Consider the following 22,061-nt stretch of genomic DNA (forward strand, 5'->3'; position numbering starts at 1 on the left):
CGAAGTAAAAACAAAGCCCCGCAGGCCCCCCCGGAGCCGAGCTGACCGCGCCGGGGGGGGGGGGGACGAGGCGGGCAGCGCCCCCGCAGCCCCCGGGTCCCTCCCAGGGCGGCGCCCGGCCCGACCCGCAGCACCGAAGGAGCCGGGGGAGGAGAAGGGGACAAAGCCGAGCCGCTCCCCATCCCCGCCGGGGGAGGGGGGGGTTCTACCCTCCCGCAGCCGAGCGCTGACTGGAACTGACAGACCTGCTCGCAAAACACCCGAAAAACCACCTCGCTTTCCCACCCCGCCACTCCAAAAAAAAAAAAAAAAAAAAAAAAGCCACCCCACCGCTCAGGGAAGGGGCTGGCTGTCAGCGCCGCTGCAGAGGGACCAGCCGTCCTGCGTAGCCTTTTGTTTGCGTAACGGGTGATAAAAAGGCAAAAAAAAAAAAAAAGAAAAAAAATTAAACGATCCCCCCCCCCCCAGCCCGCCCCGGGCAGCCCCCCCGCCCCGCTCACCGCTCGGTGCTGCAGGCTCGGGCGATGTGCGCAGCGCTCGCTGAGGCGGCGGGGGCCGCGCAGCCCGCGGCGGGGGGGGCAGGGTGGGTGGGGAGGAGGCGACCGGAGGAGGATGTCAGCGATGGGCGGGCGGAAGGGAGGAAGGAAAAGGGTTGGGGTTTTTTTGGGGGGGTGAGGGGGGATAGAGGAGCGAAGAGAGAGAGGGAGGGAAGGAGGGAGGGAAGGAAGGAAGGAAGCGGGTCAGCACCGCGGCACCCTCAGTGCCTCCCCCGAAGCGCTGGCAGCCCCGGCCCAGCCCGGCGGCCGCGCTGCTCGGCGCAGGGCCCGGCCCGGGCGGAGCGGGCGCTGACAGCTGGAGGCAGCCGCCGCTGCCCCCGCCCCGCGCTCCCCGCCCGCCGCCCCGCCCAACATGGCGGCTCCCCCGTCTTCCCCCACAGGCCCCTGCGCGCCCTTCTTTCCCCCCCATCCATGACGTCATCCCACCCGCTCGGAGGGGCGGGCGGGGGGCACGAGTGCTACAGCCCTACAGCCGCCCCCCCCCCCCCAGCACCTCCCCTCAGGGCGGGAGGCCCGGGGCGCCGGTGGAGCCTTTCGGGGGTTCAGGGGCGAGGCCCCGCGCTAAACCTCGGTAAAGCCTCGTCCGCCGGTGCCCGCGGAGAGCCCCCCGCGGCGCGGGGGGTGGTGGTGCCCCGCAGTGGGCCGCCGCCGCCGCCGCACGGGCTTTTCGTGGCGGTGGTTCCGGGCGCCCCGGGAAGGAGTTCGGGGGTTTGCTTCTGTAAAGCGGGGTAGCGAGGGGCCTGGTAACCGTCTCAGCGGGGCGCCTGCGGGACAAACGCGCCCGCAGAGCTCCGCAGCCGGGTCGGGGCGCAGGTTACGCGGGGGAAACCGGCTGAAGGACGAATTCGGCGGTGAAGGCCGGGTCCCCACTTCGGGCTAATTACGTGCTGCTACTGTATTTCAATGCCCTTGTCTTTGCTCCACCTTGACCTGAGTGTTCCCTACTTTTCTGCAGGTTTACACATAAAAAGTAAGACTTCCGCGAGAACTCGTTGGCACTTGGCGCAAGAACCATTTCTTTGCAGCTTCAGATTTCATTCCCCCTCTCACTGGAGGAGAAGGAGTGGTCACAGTATTTTCTTCATGTTGCTTTATGTTCCACACCAGAAACGAAAGATGGAAGGAATTGAGGTTTGAGGTGAAAAAAAAACAGTTGAACATAGCAAAGCAGTAAAATGTACATTGGAAATCATCAGGGAACAGTGACAGCCTAACTTTATGAAAGAATTATTAGCATCTGGGCAGAACATTATGATGCATCATCTGAGCTATAGAAAGAAAGAATGGAATGGAATGGAAGAATAGAATAAGAACAGAATAGAAATAGAAATAGAATAGAATAGAATAGAATAGAATAGAATAGAATAGAATAGAATAGAATAGAATAGAATAGAATAGAATAGTTGGAAGGGACCTACAACAATCATCTATTCCAATTTCCTATGTAACTCCTGCAGTACACACGGTATGAATCATAAGCTAATAGAAACATACGGAGGTATAATGATAAATCAAAATGTGCAGCCTCACCTAAATGCCAATATCTAAAATATGCCAGGAAAGCTGAGCTTACACCTGTTCACCCTCACATACAGCACTGAGGAAGTCTACAAAATGTCAGATACGAGAGCAAGAGACAGGTGAGAAAGCAAGACTCCTGAGAAGAAGCAGGAAATCAGCTAATGCTGTGGTCAAAGAGGCAGAAGAACAGGAAGAGTCACAGAAGCCCACAAGAAACAAAATTAGGGAACATGGATTGTCTGCAGGCTGCAAATACAGAGTCACTGTTGAATTTCAAAAGCTGAGGGAGCTGAAGTATACTTTCTGAATACTGCTGATTGGTATCTTACACGGGTCAAGCCGTCCAACAAAAAACCAACTGTGATACCAGTACTTAAGAACAGCAGCTTCTTGTGTTTTTCATCTCCATTTAAAACATTTCTCTCGCAATTTTGTATTAATGCTTTATCATCATACTGTAGTTTTGACAGGCAATACAGGCTAGCCGTGTATAATAATGTGGTTGTACGGTAATATGAAAGGGAAAAAAAGATTGAAGGGCATTCCTTTATACAAACTACATTTTAAAAGTAAGAGTCATGCCAATTGCTCCACAGGTTCAGAGAATTTTCATGAATATGCAAGAGATTTAATTAAAAATAGAACATGCCCTAATTATATAATTATGCAAGAGAACTGATCCAAAAGAACCACTCCTGTCTTCTGAATAAACAATATTCATTGCTTTCTTCCTATCACACATTTGCTTTAAAAGATTTCCTGCAATTAGCTGCTTACCCAAGGGATCTGAGCATCTCTGAACAAAGCAACTACTCCAGCTATGACCCTGATTCATAATACGCTGGCTAATCAAGTCGGTGCATGCTGGCAATTTCCCACATAAGCAGCACACACTATAAGCTCCCTCCTGCAGGCAGGTCGCTTAGCTCAGTGGAACTGAAGAGCAGTATTACTCCCTTCTGTTCATGGCACAGAGCAGGAGACAGACACAGAATAGACTTGGCAAACATGCTTCTTCCTCAAGCTTCTGCCTGACCTGAAATATCGTAAGAGCTCCTCTCCATTTGGATCTTGTTTTTCCTGTCTCATCTACGTAAGAATTATCAAAGTTAATCTAGCAGTAAAAACTACTTACTGCCCACATTTCCATCTTCTCTTGGGGAACTAGTTATGCTGTATGCCCTGCTTTTAGGATTAAATGATCTAGACATGCTGTCTGTAGAATACTCTTTGTCTGCCACCCACAAGGTCACTGTGGTTTTCTGGGGGCATCTGAGTGGATATGAAAACAAAACCCCCAAACACATTATTTATGGTGATGGATTCTTTATTCTCATTATAACCATTTGTCTCCCAAAAAAGAGAAGGAAGTTTGTAATTCACAGTGGGAAATAAAAAGGCAAACATTTCAGCTAAAGCAGCAGGTTTTTGAGGTACAACAGTGTGAGAAATACAGCAAACTAAGACTCAGTTTAACTGACACCCACAAATAGAGCAAGCCTCTATAAAGAAATTCAGGTTCACTTCATATAAGAAATGTGGGTCATTTTATTTTATCATTGTTATTAAAAAAAATATCCTCCCGGCTTAGAGGATATTTCCTCCAAAAGAGACAAAAGTTTTTTAAATATAATCCTACAGTCTATAAAAGCTATGACTTCATTTTATAAATGTGGGCTACAATAAAGTCCTACATTGGAATAATTTCAACTGCTGCTAAAGTGCTGTTTAAAAGCATCCTGGCAATAATAAATACTGAAAGGCCAGATTCAGCAGCCTGTCTGGCTTTTCATCACAATCACTTGACAGTTGAATATGCTTTTAGTTCGTATCTCCCACAAGAATGTCCTTTATGGAAAAGAGGAAACATAAAAATCAGTGCTCAGGAGTCAAAAGTATCAAGAACGCAGTCCCAGACACAGTTTTAGCCTCACTCCCTTGGGTGTACGTGCAATTACTGCATGCAGAGCTACCTGGTTACCAGGGAGTTCAGGCACTTTGGAGTAAAAGGACAGTATTTTGTTTGCCTTGATTCACTGTCATAGTCAAGATGCCTGAACATACTATTGGGAACCCACTGTTGGGCATGGCATTAAAGTTCCAAGTAAAAATAAACACTGATCATGATCCTGCTTCCCAAGTCAATAAGCTTTATTCAGATTCAAGTGAATTCTCTTTTTTCAGAGTCACAAGCATTTCTAGAAAGCTGTAACAAATGAAAGCCAGTGTGTTTTTCCCTGCAGTTTTCTACCCACAGAGAATTAACAAGCAAATAAAGCATGCAGTGTTAATTCAACTCTTAACAGGCCATTTAATTAGTTATTTTCTGTTACATTTTTTAAACAGAGCGGGATGCTTGCACTGGACATTAACATTTTGCTAACCATAATTCTTTTCACCTGCCAGGTATTACAGAGCTCTGCTGTTGTTATAGGCCAAAAGATACTGACTGAGAGGTTTAAGAAGACCACTCAATTAGCTTTCAAACAGTTTTATTATGAAAAAGAGACTTAAAAACCTCAGGTAATACAATTAAAATAACCACATGAAAGCTAGAAACTATTGGAGAATTTGCATGTCAATATTAATGTGAACATTAAGAAAAACACTAGACAATTTCAGCAACACACCTATATTTATATTTCCCAATTTCCACAGTTATCTTCAAAGTAGTAAGTGATCAAGGAGCTAAGAATTGCACCCTTTGACAAACTACAATACTCTACACTATGTGAATTTACAGAGAGTGTCAGTATTTTCCAAGATCCTACTTTGAAGTAGCAAAATTCCCAACAGGTTAAGCCTTCGCAGACAAGAGCTTATGGTGATAGTTAGACTTGTATCTCTGCTCCCTTCGTTCAAGGAGTAGGTTCCCACCTCTATGAGGGAATGCTCACACCAATACATACTCTGCTCAACCATCAATTTCTGTTCCCCTTTTACTTCTGCCATACCTCTCATTTCATTGAAAGATGAAGCAACTTTCTTCCTTACTTGCTTCCATGTTCTGTAGTCAGCTGATAGCTGACTGCCAGCACCTTTCTGGCTTAGAAATACTCTCTTCTGCTTATTCACTCTGCATGACTTTCAGTGCTTATACATGAAGAAAGACAGCGTTCCTTTTGCACTCCTTTCCTTCGTCTATAGTCTCACTTTTCAGTGAGTTTATTCTCTCTTGGGGTTTCAGTTGCTTGTTCAAGGTTATGAGAATTATTAATCACTGCACATGAGTCACAGGAAGTTACATTTATTCCTGTATTCACCTACCTCAGTCACTGAACCATTGCAGAAGTGTATTAAATCATTCAGAGGAAATAAAAACCACTGTTGGTAGAATATCACAATCTTGACCACTACTAGAGTAAGAACATTTATTGTGTGATACTTCTCTTCACCCTCCTTTATCTTCCCAACTATGACTGTGCTCCATTTCTTTACCTCTCTGCTGGGATAAGGCTTAGTATTGATAGGAAAAAAAGTTTATTCCACAAACACAACAGACTCTTCCAAACACAAAACCTTTGATAGACTGTGTTCAAACCCAAGAACACAGCTAAAAGCAGAAAACCTCTGTTGATTTCTAAGTGCCTGCTTTATTACTACTTACATTAACGCATTCCCTTTATCTAAACAGCAGCTGTCTGTTACCTGTGTGGTTTGTCAGCATTTCTTTATGGAGATTTGCTAGCTCATCAGGCCGTGCTGCCAGATTACTTGCGATTAGATTAGGTGAGACTCTTACCTTGATAACCTTGGTAATGATTGTAGAGCTTTTTCCATGGTGAAGGAGACTTTCAGGTACCTTTTTCTCATTAAATTCTCCAGAGTTTCATTATGAAAAGTGCCTTTTCCCTAAAAAAAACCCCTGCGAGGGCTGTGATTTTATTTTCAGTCACACATCAATGTAAACCTGGGATAATTTCATTAACTAGTATGAGATTTTTCCTTTTTTGAGAAGTGAATCTTTGAAAGTGTAAGAAAGGCATTCCTTTTTCCAACCAGCATTAGCTAGTGGCACAGACTGGGACATAAACTTGTCTCAGCATCAGGGAAACTGGTGCTTCCTTATGGAAATACAAAAGATGTATTCTCTTTCTTCTCACTAAAATTCCTACATACATTTATAAAAGAAGAAAGTTGTGATTTTTCAGATGTTGCCTTTTATTAAAGCTCATGCATATGCTAATCACAAGAAATGCTAATGCCAGCATATGCCTGTATGTGACCTTTTCCAAACAGAAATTTGCACCTACTGATGAAAGATAACTAAGTCTCAAAAGTCTAAAAGGCATTACAGATAACCACTTCACCTGGTCTTTTTCTACATGTAATTATCAAACTCTATTGAAAACCAAGCAGGCATCTTGCCCTTCCTGCCCAAGAACCTCACTCCTCCAGTGTTCAGTCTCAAGGGTAATATATACAAACAGATATTGTGCCAAATTGTGTCATTTCTTTCCAGTTCTTTTCTCTTGCTAGTGATTAGCCCCATTTCTCTATGTGTTTGCATTTCTAAGGAGGTCCTCAAACGTAACACTTCTCTTTTATATGCTTGATTAAATTATTGTAGAGAGAAGATTCTTCCCTGGGTAACCCTCTTAGCTGGTCCTTCCTCCACTCATCTGTCTAGGAGATTCTGCGTTCCTTTCTCCCCTCCTGCTCGGCTAAACAAACCAAACTCTTAATCTCTTTAAGAGAGATTCTACATCTCCCTGATTATTCAACTTGCCCTTCGCCGCTCCCATTTGCTTCACCTTTCTTGAGCCTAATGTGCTGTGATTGTTTGTGCCATGGTCACTATTGAAAATGATCGTTCCTAAGGCTGATTTATCAGTAACCTCCCTTTCATTTGATGTATTCATTTATTCATTTTCTGCACATGCCGCAGTAATTGCCAAACCCTTATCCCCCTTCCAGTTCTGCTAAATGTTTTTCTCTCCTCCTCAACTAACACTCTATATGGAATTACACCAAATTCACTTGGCATCCAACGTTGATTGGAATTTGCCATTTTTTATGGGAGACCATTTTACATCCACTCTTCATTGTTGGAGTTTGCCTTGGTTAGGAGGATATTAAACCAAGGCAGTACTCAGCTGCACTGGACTGGGGAATTAATGGTAATACATTTTGCCCCAAGGGACAGGGAAATGGAAATGTTTCTGCCATGACAACTGTTTCTGTAGTTTCTGTGCCAATGACCAATTATGTCTCTACAGAAAATGGCTTCTGTGAATATGCCTGTGGCTAGATGACTGGTATACAGTACGTGGGGATGAGAAGGGCAGAGGCACTCTAGAAATCAATAGGAAACAGAACTGTCCGTGCTAGGTATTTTGTTCCTCATCCTGTCTCCTGGGAAATAGAGCAGATGCAGGAAAAGGAGAAATTATCTTATTCCCAGGGGTTTGGATATGAATTCTCTCTCCCTGCTGCCTCCATCTTCCCACAGCAAGTACGTACTGTGAAATTTTTGCTTAATTTTCAGATGTTGTAATTCCTATCCTTTCTGTTGTAATTATATCTTTTTTTTTTTTTTTTTTAATCTGCTTTAATGAAACATTTTCTTGACAGTTCACAGAGAGATCCATTGAAGAGTATTAAGTCCAAAGACATACCATGGACACCCTCTTCACTTCTTCCATATTTTCACAATGATACAGAAGAAAACAAGATATGTTTGCTGGAATGATACAGAAGGAAACAAGACATTGCTGCTATCAAGTCTCAGATTTAAAACCTTAGTGAGATGATTGCATAATTCACTCCTACAGGATGGATGGTGTGTTTTATCTCTACAGGCTTGCCTGTAAGTTACCTGAGAGCAAATATTTTTGAAGAATTCAGTCTGTGGACAGCCTCCAAAAGGTCTAGAACAGAGTCTGATACCCCAGATGAGAAAGGGTCGAGGGAATGGTTTTAAATCATCTTTGTGCCTTCCCAATCCTATACTATTCCCTGCTCCTTGTGTGATTTAGACAACCATGGGGACCTGGCTTTCATGTGATAGTTCCGCCCAGGACCTTGATAGGCTTCATCTGTTATATCCCCTCTATTAGGGGATGTGAAAAGAAGCCTTAGAAGCTAGCCTGGTAGCTATCAGTTTCTGAAGAAAGGAATTACTCATACATCTGTGAATAGGTGTTTTAGAGACTGATGTATTAAAAAAACAGTGAGGGGATGCTATTAATTTGTCAAGTTCGGTGGATACTGCTGCATCACATCATGTTCTGAAGGTTTTCCTTGTGCCAAAAAGGCTAGACTCAATTTAGGTAAGTTGTAATTTATGCAGAAACTGGCTAAGAAGGCAGTTACCTCATCAGTATGTAAATCATCACAGATATTCTGAGGCTACAATTTTGTTTCAGAGAACAAATTATTAAAGATAGGAATTTAAAGCAGGACTCCTTGACCTTTGACTTTGGTGGCCAGCTGGGCATAGTACAATTCACAGAAAGTAGATCTTGTAGTAATTTATTTCAAGGAAAAAATCTCTGGCACCACAGTTCTCTACAACAGCAGCATCACCTAAAACACCTGGACTGTTTGAAGTGTTTTGATTACAGGGGGCAGTTCACTGTCACATCAGTTACCATCAGTCTCCCAGGAAGTTCTGGGGAATTGCTGAAAAGTGCCAGATGCAGTACTTCTGGTTTTGAATCTCTGTATTCTAACATAAAATTATTCCTTAACATTTAAAATAATAATTACGTTTTCATGAATGCTGAAATACATTGAAATTGTTTCAAAGACATACATGGTGCAGTTTTACATAGTTTATCAAACCCTATGTATTGAAAGTAATGTAACTGTAAACAGGAACTGAAACATGCCTCAATAAACACTAGGAGAAAGCTGGGAACAACTGATGTATATAAATTAGCCATGAAAGTGAAATGTACTGCCTACACAGTGTTTCACTTGTTATTACATGCTGAAGGACCGCAGAGTGCACCATCACCATATGTTTGAAAACTGTCATGACTCACATGCACTAGGCCGATGAATAATAGTATCTTCCTTCATCAGTGTCTAACACTGACCAGAAATCTACCCAGTAAATGGTTCCACTGTGGGCAGAAATTTAACATGCCCCATATCCTTATAACTACATAACCATAAAAATGTTACTGCCAGGTTTATCATGCACCAATGCAGAAAGCTCTCTGAATATCTTTAAAGGAAGGTTCACACATTTGTCATTTCCCATCCCACTCATTTTGCAACCAGAGGAGGCTGGAATGCTGTGTTACTGCCATTCTCATTAACTTCACTTATCTTCTTTCTCCTTGAATTTTTGGTTGTGAATTCTGTTGGGTAATGTCCAAAACCAAAGTTCATACTGTAAATAAGTAAGACTGCTTTTCTAATTTACATGTAAACATATAATAAAGTTGAAATTATATTGTTAATTACATATGAAATTGAACACTGAGTGCTAAGTGGCTGTTAGATAATACCTATAAATTATAGACTCAAGCCAGTAATAAGCTGCTTTACTGCTTTTAGAGAAAGTGCGAACCTTGTGATTCAAAAGCCTGAGAAAAATCTTCCTAAGATGGAAACATGCCCTGTCCAGTGGCATGCTTCAGCCACATTCTCCTAGCATCAGCCTAATTTACTCAGTCCTATGGCAATCAGATTTATGGTTGCAGCACCACGGTTACTGTTAAGCATGCCCAGCAAGTCTCCAGGTGTTGCACTGAACAGACCCCTCTATTCCCAACAGCAAAAGCAGCACCAGGGAAGAAGCACCAGAGGAACACAGCAAATTAATTAATTTTGAGCATCTCTCGTCAATTAAAATTGCTCTATAATATCCTATATCAGAACTGATTTTTAATTTGAAGTGAGCTTGAATTCTGCTTTGACACAAATTAGCACCTGTGGCTATTTACTCATATGTCAGTATTTTGTTTTGGTTTTCATGGTGGAAGTTTTCATGAGGCCTGAGGAAACTGGGGGTTTTCCAGACATGACATTAAAAGTGAAATATTATTTCAGTAAATGTGAGAAGAAGATTGGTAAATCCAGGATACATTTTCTTACGTATTCACTGGAATTTAGTTTCCATTTCATCTTTCAGTCTGCTACAATTTTGGACAAATAAAGAGTGATCTACCTAAGTATTTATAGTTTCTACAGCTACTACGGTCAGAACTGTCTTGACTTGGTTTGTTACAGAGTATTTATGCTGTGTCATACCATCTATTTTCTATATGACACTCCAGAATTATAAAATCACTTGGAAAGCAATCAAGGCAGCCCATTAATCTCTTTTGAAATTTGCAATTCATTGATTTTGTCTTCTCATATAGCCTTGACTACAAAAGCTGTTTTGCAAAACAACTCTTCCTCTCCCAAAGACTCTGGACTTCTAATTATTCAAATCGTTCTAGAAATTAAAATCTGCAACTTTTCTGGAACCCTTTAAGAACAGGCAATGTATGCTACACGCTGATTATCATATGAAAAACTTTTCATAGCAGGGATTTATTACAAAGATGGAGCTAAAATTTGTCAACAGGAGGTTCTTTAATAATAAGATACGAATAGTGACCTGAATTTCTTACAGTTCCGAAACTTCCGTTTTGCCTGTTAATGTGTTTTGGCTCAGCTGATGAGAGTTAGCACAGCCAATTCTGCAGCTGAATCGTATCAGTGGGTTCTTGGGGGGCAGCGGTGTGAGCAGAATACTGCCGAATACCGGCAATCCCTGACTGGCCCGAGCAGGGGCTGCTGGAAACTCACACCAGCCACGGGCCACCAAAGCAGCACCAGGGCTCCTCCACTTGAGTCGGCGCGCCGAGTGCCCCCCGGCAGGCCCACGCTCACCGCCTCCTGCCAGCCCAGGCTCCTGTCGCAACACTCCTGGGACCACCCCTAAGGATGAGGGCCTGCATGCACCAGGAAGCAACATCACCATGCCCTTCCCTGCAAAACAGAAGAAACTCCATTAAATGCGTGTCTGGTTTGAAGTAGCAAGACACAAGCGGCTGTATGGAACCGGGACCATGTCTGCAGAGCACTTACGGGGCTTCTAAAACTGATTTTGACTATGGGTATTACTGTAAAATGTCCCCTGACTAAGACCGCACTTAAAAAGGGATCATGTAATTTTTTGCCTTTAATATTTCTAGCCAGAAGTACTGCTGTTGCACTTTCACAGCATCTGCTATTTGAATTTATCAGTCAACCAAATCTCACAATAATTGTGTAAATCTTAATCCATTAATGAATGCAAAGGCAAGGCACAGAGAAGTGATTTATATAATAATGAATATTAATGAGTATGTCAAGATGATTATATTCGATGTACTTATAAACTCTTTTTAAGAAATAAACTAATAAGTAATTTGCATTTCCTTTTTTTTTTTTTTTGAGAAATGAACCTGAATATTCATTTACAGGGTAGTTATTCTGTTAATCAGTTTACAGCAATTAGTAGGTATAATTTTTAATATGAAAATGTTATTCATGCATACTACAGTTCCAGGCATATATTACCCTTTCCTGAAAACATTTAAATCTCCATCTTTATGCAAAAGACTGGCCCATGGGCTCTGCACAGGATGTAAATTAAGTTCTTGTTTGGCTAAATCTGCTTACCCTGTAGGATACCAATTTTGCTCGGTGATAGTGGAAGCTAAAAATTGCAAGCAGAGCAGTCCCCTTAAAATGGGGCCAGGAAGGGTCAGCTTCTAAATGACAAATCTGAGTTTTGAACTAGATTTTAATTTTATCCCTAAGAACATTCAGTTAAACACAGAAACTACCTCGTCAGTCAGTAGTCGCTACCATTACTTTTATATTCCTAATGAAATTGAAAAATGTCTTTTTTTTTAAACTAGGTAGAGTTCTTTACTAATCATATACAAAGGTGCTACAATCACTTCAACCCAACCTTTAGTTGGTCTGCCTCTCTATTGCCATTTCTCACTTCCTCTTACTCCTCTCATAGTCTATGGAAATTAATGCTCCAGCACAGAAATTCAGTGAATAGCAAAAACCCACACAGAGTATCAGAACATAACCACCCCAAGTCAGTACAAACTATCAAAAATTGAGTATTCCCAAAATACTGTTGTTTTATTATCCGTTTACTGAGTGCATGAGACAGATTAAAAAGGCACATGCTGACACCACTAAATATGAAATGCTGCTGTTCCTTCTGACAGGATTAGCTAAATACCTAAATGGGAACACTCCCCTCTATTTTTCCTGTACTCAGAAAATGTGCATAGAACAGTCACTCTTTGATCTATTTCACTAGCTTCAGTTACTGTAGCAGTCCTTTGTATACATAAAAAATTTATTTTTAGTAGTTTGTGGCGGCTCCTCATTCTTCCTTTGATGTATAAAGCATTTATGATCAATAATGTCTGAAAGCAGCTGGCATTATTACAAATGCTCTAAGTTAAAAAAATCAGAAGTAATGCAACACTGGCAAAAATTATATGGCTGTTCAGAAAATGTAATTATCTCAGTAAATATATGTGGTTTTGGTAATGAGACTCAAAATTTCAGATGGATTATTCTTAATAACATCTTTTCATTGTGGCTTTATTAGATACTGTAAATCAGAGCTCAGCGCTTACCTAATAGATAAATACCTCACTCCTTCAATAGGCTTTAGATCAAGTGACCCAGCACTCCACACAGAATCTTAATGAAGGCAATGCCATAAAGCCATGAACTTTACCTACAAGCAGCTCAGAGCAGAATCCTAGCATGATCCACCATATGCTGATCATATAATTTTTGGGTGACCAACACTAAAATTACACCTTCAGAAGACAGTTTTAACTGTGAATTGACTGAAGTGCAATCCAAACCTTCCATCTGAATTCCCCCATCGCCCCCACGCCAACAGTAGAACACTTACATCTGCATGATGAAGCATTAATCCAACTGACATCTAACACTCTTTTCCCTTGGATTAGTTCTAGTAGTGAATCAATTTTCTGATCTGGTTCAGCAGGCAGACACAAGAATGTCTGTGTTAATAAAAGCGAGCAGCTTGGAAGATAAAAATGCTTGATTGACCTCTACCCACTTAAAGCATACGTGAAACCTCCTTAGGGAACTTACGCAGAAGCTGTCGAAACATATGGCTATCAACTACCAGCCCACTGGGGTTCTGGTCTCTGCCTTCCAGGGATATTTCTTACATTATCCAATCATTCTTTTATATTTCAACTATTTATTGAAATGTGCATTTGCATTGTGGTCAAAAGCTTATACACTGTAAGATACAACTTACTGTAAGGCCCTGAAGAATTACATTATATACCCACAACAGTCTATTTCAAAAATTTACTTTTCCAAAGAAACATGGCATTTTGTAGCTTTTTAATAAATATATACCTTCTACTGTTGAAGCAGTAAATAACACTCACAAATAGTATTTTCCTAGTGTTGGTTATCACCTCAGCCCACACAATAATGACTGTTTTCATTTACTAATAACACAACAGTTAAAATTCATTAAAAATAAAATTCAGTGACCGTTTTAGCCCCAATGATGGTATCATCATTGTATGAAATAGTGTGATCCACTACTATATCATTAATATTTATTTCATCTTGCAAAGGAATGATTACATTGAAGCTGACAAAGCTCTTTTTGCTCCAGCTGAAAAAGCCTGTGAATAAATCATGTCATGTTTAAACATGAAAAACAGGTCAATGGCTATTGAGCTGACATTTCCAAAAGCAGAACCTTCCCCACAGCATAGCATCAGGAAAACACTTCATTTGACAACATACATGCTTTTTAACAGAATTCTCTTAGCAGGAACTGTGTTGGAAAAATCATTTAACTGTATAAATGGACAGGGAGAACATTATGAGGAATGGAACTTCTTTTAAATTACAGATACATGGCATAACATTTTAAGACTTAAATCAACTTCCTTCCAATTGATGTTACATACCTGCAGGACAGAAAAAATGACCCTCAGGCGAGTTGTTTTTGAGAAACTGTTGAGAACAGCACATTTTTTGAAAGAAATGATCCAGTAGACAGCACTGCCCATTAGTACTAATGTTCTCCATTTAGCTAAGTATCAGTTTCCTTTTCTACCAAGATTAAGTGACTGGCAATGCATCTGTTTTATTGCTTGGCAACTAAAATCTTTACCAGTCATAGGTCAGAGGAACTCTTGTCCAAGGGGGACACATTTCTCTTAATTAACACAAAATTATCTAAGAGCATCCCTACTGCGTTAGCAATTTATATGAAATAACAGCTGAAATCTTTATTCAAATTAGTAAATAATCACACTGAAAAGAGGATTATTCTAAATTGACTGTATATATACTTGCAAACCATACTTGTTCCTTCAGCCATGTTGTATTACTTATGGACAGCTACTGCCCCAGACAGACAACTGCGGTAAAATGAGGCATTTTTACCTTTGTATACTGATACAGTTGGTGGAGACATCATTCTCTCACCCAAATTCAGGTGCAGCATACAGAATTGCACATTATTTAGGAGCTATGACTCTGTGGTAAAAATGTGACAGTTGTGATCCATTCCATTTAACATAAATGAGGAACAGCTTTTAACAGTTCTCAGCTGTGTTCTGGTTGGGAAATATTTTATATAGACTTGGAATAAAAGGTAAAAGAAAGCTACAAAGTGATTATAAATTAAGACCAATGGCAATTATAAATTAAGACTTTTATTTACATAGTTTAACAAACAGATTGAAACTATCATTGCATTAGTCATTCAGATTCTGAACTTCGCTATAAACAAGTTTATAGGAGGCCTAGCTAGAGTTGCATTCTTCATGGAGCTGTGATTAATTTCCAACATTTTTCTTTTTCCAACGAAGCCACCTCAGAGCTCTTGCCAGTGCTACTTGTCCCATGAGGAAAGTGATAGTAAAGTTACGTTTATACCAATCTCTAGGATTCCAAAGCCAGGAAAATCATCAGCATGCAGAACAAGAACAGGAGAAAAGGTACACAATTATATTAAAATATCCTTTGGCATTGACAAATGACAATTTTGTGATGACCTGCATTTTCCATTCTTTGTGGCAACACTTTTCATGCCCGACAAGAGTTAAATAACATGTGAAAAGGTCTAGGTGAATATCCACATCCATGAGCAGATTACATGTGGACTACAGGGCTACAACCACTGAGAGCTTAACTGTAAAAAAGTTAAGGGATAGGCAGTTTTATGACCAATTGTGTTTGAAATCAGGTAAGCTAAAATAATTGTAACTACATCTCAGGTTTCAGAAGTAAAGCTGATCATCAAGCTACCTAGAAGGATTTTCGGCTAGTGCTACGCTAGGGGTATGATTTGTTTGTGCATGTATGAAGATACATGTGAAGGGCATAGTTGGTCACCTAGAAGGGTGGGAAAAAATAAAATCAAATCACACTTTAAAGACTAATTGTATAACCCAATATAGGAAACATTCTGTTTCTAATGCAGTACCTTTTAAAGATGATGCTTTTAATATTGGCAAAGTTACTCTTTACATCTGTAAATAGTTTTAATGAAGCATGCATGGCTTCTGGAACCAATTCAAGATATAGATAGGATAGTCTGTATCCGCCCTTTTTAACCTCTACAAACTTGCTTCAAATTCCTGCCCCTGTAACAAACTAAAGTAATATCATAATTTCTTTCTAGTTTCTAACAAGGATCCCTCTTGTATTTTGTAAAATGCTGCACAAGAAGCAACAGAGTATGCTTATTGTAGAACTAGCAGGGAATATTAAACATTGGGATTTAGGTCTTCTTTTGAGATCTCTGTGGGAAACACTGCGTATACAGATCTAACAAACCTGAGATACTAACCTCTGAGTAAGGATAGTAGCCAAAATCGTGCTGACGAGCAGCACTGAGCTACCCCCTCAAATGTCATGTTAAATCAAAATATCTTGCTAACATTGCAACTGTTTCTTTTCCCCTTCCATGTCTTATTTCCTATATCCTTCTCCATTTTTTTTTTCTAAACTAGACTGTATTTCCACTCTAGGTACCCTGAACTAAATATTCATGGCATCTATGTACAGTCATGTCTTCAATTTTAACTAGATTTTAGAAGTTGCAACACTTCAGCAACCACAGTTTTCAGGCCAGCTGGCAATGCTGCAAAAGAACATACAGCAAAATGCATAAACAGATTTTTATAAATATGACCCCTCAAAATCAGAGTGCCTGTAAAAAGCTCCACTGCTTTCAGGGGTGTGCAATTCCACTTTGAAACTACAACAATGCAGCTGACACTATCTGATTTTACAAGGCAGCAACAAGGAAGGACACGTTTTGGCACAAAGCCTGAACTCTGTTACTGTGAAGACAGGACACTATCCTCAGGTCACTACAACAATGGCATCTGGTGATCAGTTCTAATAAAAACTATTTGGTTTCTCACTCATCAGTTAAAAGCAATGTGAACAACAATCACCTCATTAAAAATAATTTTCTAATTTCCATCTTTTCATGCTGTTGCTTAGGTTTATGGTGAGGTTCCCCCCCTCTCCCTCCCCCCATGTGCAAGACAAGATGTCTATATTTATTTTAAATATTTGTTACAGTAGAATTGTTCTTATAGCATGTTACGGTATATGCACAATACATACAAAGAACCCTAAACCACAATTTGTTATAGATCAGTTACAGTGAAGGTAGAATTCTCACTAGCATTACACCATCAGGAACCCAGTAACACCTGACACCTTTGAGCTCAATAATCTTTCAATCCAATACAGAGAAGCAACTGAAGTTGTGGTTTCATATTCAGTGGGCAGCGCTACTGTAACTGGATTAAGTGCTGTCCTCCTCCAGCTTCCCATTCCTTCGTCATTTCTAGCCCTCTACCAAGTGTGCGCAGCGACTTGCAGGGTAATGTGTGTTGCAAGTAATTTTTCAGTTGTTTCAGATGCCCAATCCAGTTTATCAAGTTGCTGTACAAACAGTAACACTAAAACAATGCAGTAGATGTTGTGAAGAGGCACAGTGGACGTGGGCTTACCCAGTTGTAGCTGAGGTTCCACACAAAATGAGTTCAGGAAACCATTTTGCTAATGCTTTGCCACACAAAAAAACCCTCAAACTCAAGGCTAATCACTTCAATTTTTACTATATGCTTGCAAATAATAAACCCAAGAATACTAAATACTACTGTCATGAAACATTCTTCCCTTGAATGAGATTTACTAGTCCTTATTTAACAGGCAACTAGAATCTGTTATATAAAAATTTCAACTGTTTTATTTGCATATTTATTGGTTTCAATTAGCAGCATGAAGAGACCCATGCTGTAAGAGAAAAAAAATTGAGTGCCTGATATTGTCTCTCTGAATCTCACGTCTGAGGTTTACCTCTCCACTAAATCAACAATAAGCGGTAGAAGAATTCAAATGACAATGAAAATTTCTGTCAAATGCTAATAACAGCATTTTAAAAAATCATTTTCTAAAATGATAGTTTTAGGTGCTGTTTTACCAATTATGGAAAAAATAATGTTCAGATTTTAAATTTGATCTTATGCCTTTCACTTGGACTGTAATGTGTAATAGTCAACATAAATACTTTCTACATACCTGTTATACTGCATATGCTTTCTAGAATTTTTACTTAGAAAGTCCTTGTAAAAGTCAGCCATTTCTTCTGCATTCAGTGTTGCTTTTTGACCTGAAAATAAGTTTTGGCATAACAAAGTCAAAATAATTCTTTGGATTTAAACACTGGGTTCAGATGCAGGAGAGCTAGGTCTAACTCCTTGCTCCTACAAGCTTCCTGTATAACCCGGAACAAATGAATATGCTTTTATTTTTTCCAACTTTTTAAAAACCTGTCTAGGGAGCACAGCCAGTTAAAAATACTGATTAACTCAAAACTGTCATAAGTATAATCACTTTCACAAGTAAGAGTTATCAGGTCTTAGATTATTTAGGGAACCAGTGGACCCCTATGAAAAAGTCCACAGATCTAGGAGAATCTATCCTTTTAAGTAAAATGAATCTCTTGTGGGCCTGAAGTCTAAACAGCACCAGTAAGAACACTTACTAACCTAAATTTCCTCTTTAAAGTAAGCCAATAAATACAGAAAGAACAGTATCCATGACTGACATGATATTTTCAGATGTAATTGTTTTCTATTGCTGTTGATATATTTTAAGTAACTTATACCAAAGAGTATATGTTCTGAGATGTCACATTCGTTAACAACTATTTTGTGAAGAAGCAAGTACAAAAACATGACTAAATATGCCACTGTCATAAGCAGAATGTAAGAGGAGATCGATTCTTTCCACAGAACATGAAAGGAAAACCTGTGGCTACAGCACAGATGTAGAATTCTGAGAACTAGCAGGTATTCTCAACTCTATCAGTTAATTCCTATTCAAACTTTATGGCACTTCAAGTGTTTTTAAAATGAGGGTCAAATTTGAAGGTAAGAGGGAAGATGGATACGATGAGGGCGATGGAATTGTGATATTCCGCTTGTTACTGATCCAAAATACATTTCAAAGCTCCTGAGACTGATCATAGAAAGGTAAATTTTTGTCAGTTCTATTTGTCATTATTTACAAATCTAATATATTACAATGGATTAGCATACTATGGGATAAATTTACTCTAAGACTATTTGAAGGCTGCCTACATAACACCTATAGTTAATGTGTTTCTTTATACTGGTATTGGCAGAACTGATTGTAGATTCACTTACATAAAAATATGTTTTGCTCCAACTGTTCATGTATATTGTTATTACTCTTATTTTTATATACATATGCAGCTGTATTATAGAACAGTTAGTCAACACATGCAGACAATATGTACATGCTTACTATTTTTTCTTTCATTTCTAGGGTATAAAACCAAAAGAAACAAAAAAAACCTCAAACCAAACCAAAATGGCACTATAAAAGCAGCCTTTCCTAAAGAACTCAAAACTTAATTAAAATTATTTCTCAACGACACACTGATCACCAGGATACAAACTGAAGAGAAAAATAATGGTCTGTGATACACAGAATACCTGAGCGGATACTCTACTAAACTCAAACAGATCATTATTCTAGGAACAAACTGCTCAACCTCCTACTATGATGGCCAATTCACTGTTATTAGGAAGGCATCTTGTTTTCAGTTTCGCATCATGAATTAGAGGGGCAACTATTTTACAGCAACTGTGCTCAGGCAAAGACAAGGCAGATAGCAGCTGCTGTCGCCTCAGAAGCTGTTTTATTCTCCGTCAAGGAAAAATATTGTATTCATTCCACACATTATGGACCTGAAGCCAAGGAGTGGGAATTTATCCACCCAACTGTAACACACACTTGAGACAAACGCTCTGTATGTTTAGCTCAGCTAGCTCACTGGGTTAGTAGGTGTGAAAGTCCTTAGACTACAGAATGACCACATTACTTGGCTAGGATTTCAGCGAATTCCCTCCAGCTGCAGGGAAGGAATAACAGTACAACAGATGATCTGACCCCCACAAGCACATCTCTGAGGAGCTCCTCCCTTCTATCATTCTTATGAAAATACTTCTAAATCCTACCCTCAAGATTTACTTCTGACAGAACACAAAAAGCATAAACTAACAAAATTCAAAGTTAAACAGAATTCAGAATGCATCCTAAACTATAAACAAAGATCTCACTAACCTGTTTCATCTCTCATTTCCAGACCCTTGGCTTTCAGTCTTGAATAAATAAATTCTTCTTTTTCCTAAAACATGTTTTTCCACATTAGAATCTGACGTACTCAGTCCTTGAAGTTAACCACTGGTTTTAATCACATAGCAGTGTAGTGCTTAACACCCTTTGAAATAACAAGCAATACTTATCATACTTGGAAATATCAACAAAAGATTTTCCTGAACCCAGTGAGTTCGTTAAACCAGTAACTCTGTCACTTAGATCCAACTACCTGAATGAATCGATTAATTAATGCACGTGATCTATGGAGACATTACGTGTGGAGCAGAGTTACAGCTGAACTTGTACAGTTTGACAGGATCTGAACCTTCATTTTATGAGGCAAACTATGAAGATGTACTGTATTTTATAATGAGAACTTGAAGATAGAAAAAAACATGTAGCCTTAAAAAATTTCAATTAAATGGAAACAGAATAATTATTTATACATAAGTTTTTCAAACTTAAAAAGCAGTTCTGTGGAATTAAAAAACAAGCTTTGTTTTTTCTCTGAGATCTTTGCAAGTTTTGGGAGGCTATGATGATCAAAGATCATCACAAATGATGGTGAATTAATGAATCTCTACCGTTCTTCCAGCAAAATTCAGTGCCTCCTAACCAATGCTGCAATCAGGAAAGACAACAGACCACAACCGGAAAGTCCTCCCCGCTTTCAGCCTTGCTGGGGCACCTTGGCAGTGAAAAAAGGCACGTCCCTCATTTACCCCTGGTAATACCTAATTTCTCTCACTTATGACAGAGCAAGAAGAGCTGCAGAATCATTTTCAACAGCTGCTCCAGTCACAGACCGGCCTTGCACATAGGGTGGCTACAACTTTATATTCTCAGGGCAAGACAGGTAAAAGGCATGTATCATTATATGCCACTAAACAGCAATAAAACACGCAGGCTCTTTAGCTTTTTCTTACGCCATTTTAAAGAAATGAATGACAAAAAAGTAATTTTCACCCAGACACCACGTCTATTAAGGGAAATGGTATCAATTACCATCCAGTAAGAGCGGGCAGAGCCGAACCCTTCCTCACGGGGACCAAACCCGCGCGGGTGCGGGCGCTGAGCGCAGGGGGTGTGCGGGCAGGCTCACCTGGCGGAAGGCGCGGTTGTGGCGCGCCCAGAAGCGCTGGTCACAGGCCTGGGCCTCCTGCCGAGCCTCCCGCAGCCGCCGCTCCAGGGCCGACTCCTCGGGGGGCACGTAGAAGATGACGGGGCGCAGGTTGGAGTGCTTGTCGGGGGGGCCGATCCAGTCGTTACAGGAGTGTGCGGGGGGGCTGAAACCCAGGCCCTTGAAAGTACAGGCAGAACTCGTCAGGACCACTTTAGCAGTTTTTGGAGACCACCCTGATTTGAGATAAATTCCAAAACTGCACATAACCTTAAAACATATAAGCAAACATAACAAGCTCAGAAATTATGCACATTCACCTACCCTGATGGAAAATGATGCGATACATTGAAATTTTACTTTTATTTAGAAATGCACTACAGAGAAGATAGCTTGGACTCTTTCCCAACAGCCATAAATCATGATTTTAAGCACTCTTTTTTCGTTTTTGTATCACTGATATTCCACTTTGTTAAAATACTTGATGGCAAGAACTCGCAAGTATGTAAGTCTTCCTAAGCGCCGCTTTCTTCACGGACCCCTGTGAACCCGCACAAGCGCGTCGCTTTTCAGGCCGGGTTTAGGAAGAACTGGCTCTAACAGCCCGCAGCTTACCGCTCCGTTCGTAAAAGCGCTTCGCTTCGCTTCCCCGGCGCCTCAGCGCCCCACCCGCGCAGCGCGGGAGGGGCCGCGTCGTTATTTACAAACACCGGGGGGCGTTGAAAGACACACAAACAACGAGAGGCGGCGGGAAACGCGGGCTTTTACCGGGACCCGCCCGCCCAGCGACGCAGGGAGTTACCGCGGGGGCAGCCAGGCCGGCCCCCCGCCTTCCCCCCTCTCCGGGCTCCGCAGGGGCGGGAGACCCTGAGGCCTCCCCCGCGGTAGCGCCGGCTCCGGGACGCTGGAGCTGCTTCCCCGCCCGCCCCGCCCGGATTTACCGCGCTCTCCTGCCGCTCCCCGCGCTCAGCCATGGGGCCGCCGCTGGCTGAGGAGAAGGAGAGGAGGCGGCGGCGGCGGAACCCGCCAGCCCTCAGCGCCCTGACCGCCGCCATGGCTGCCGGCGCCTGGCGCTTTACGGCGGTTGTCGCAAAGCCCGGGCGGCCCGGAGCGCGGCGCCGCGGCAGGAGCCGCGTCCCTCGGCCCCGCCGCTCCCGATCCCGCCCCCGACCCCG

The 22,061-nt window shown here is 41.2% G+C and overlaps 2 protein-coding genes across 9 annotated transcripts in view; both read right to left on the bottom strand.

Annotated features, from left to right (window-relative positions):
* Positions 1-889, bottom strand: part of KLC1 (kinesin light chain 1) — a 47,984-nt gene extending 47,095 nt beyond the window's left edge. For all 6 annotated transcript variants that reach the window (XM_042799207.1, XM_032981589.2, XM_032981590.2 and 3 more), the window contains exon 1: positions 501-889. The gene's annotated coding sequence lies outside the window, so the exon portion shown is untranslated. The remainder of the gene's footprint in view (positions 1-500) is intronic.
* A 6,714-nt stretch (positions 890-7,603) lies between these two features.
* On the bottom strand, positions 7,604-22,039 carry LOC116958862 (cytochrome c oxidase assembly factor 8). Of its 3 annotated transcripts, none has more exons than XM_042799016.1 (5): positions 21,828-22,039; positions 20,869-21,066; positions 19,731-19,794; positions 17,658-17,748; positions 7,604-11,012 (listed from the first exon to the last, which is right to left on the bottom strand). In XM_042799016.1, exons 1-5 carry the CDS (start codon positions 21,939-21,941, stop codon positions 10,910-10,912), a joined length of 570 nt encoding a protein of 189 aa, XP_042654950.1. In that variant the 5' UTR covers positions 21,942-22,039; the 3' UTR covers positions 7,604-10,909. The 3 variants fall into 3 exon arrangements, with proteins under 3 accessions (XP_042654950.1, XP_042654949.1, XP_042654951.1); XM_042799015.1 differs by lacking the exon at positions 7,604-11,012 and adding an exon at positions 13,265-14,996; XM_042799017.1 differs by lacking the exon at positions 7,604-11,012 and adding an exon at positions 14,910-16,200.
* Positions 22,040-22,061: the final 22 nt, after the last annotated feature.

The sequence above is a fragment of the Tyto alba genome, unplaced genomic scaffold (assembly GCF_018691265.1).
Source record: "Tyto alba isolate M040663 unplaced genomic scaffold, T.alba_DEE_v4.0 Super-Scaffold_29, whole genome shotgun sequence".
Classification (NCBI taxonomy): Eukaryota; Metazoa; Chordata; class Aves; order Strigiformes; family Tytonidae; genus Tyto; species Tyto alba.

What these genes read in the sequence shown, in the direction of transcription:
- LOC116958862 (XM_042799015.1), bottom strand. Translation starts at nt 21,941, where the DNA reads ATGGCGGCGGTCAGGGCGCTGAGGGCTGGCGGGTTCCGCCGCCGCCGC. An exon ending in ACAACCGCGCCTTCCGCCAG is followed by an intron (nt 19,795 to 20,868) that starts GTGAGCCTGCCC and finishes AACATGTTTTAG; the next exon opens with GAAAAAGAAGAATTTATTTA. An exon ending in GGAAATGAGAGATGAAACAG is followed by an intron (nt 17,749 to 19,730) that starts GTTAGTGAGATC and finishes ACTTATTTTCAG; the next exon opens with GTCAAAAAGCAACACTGAAT.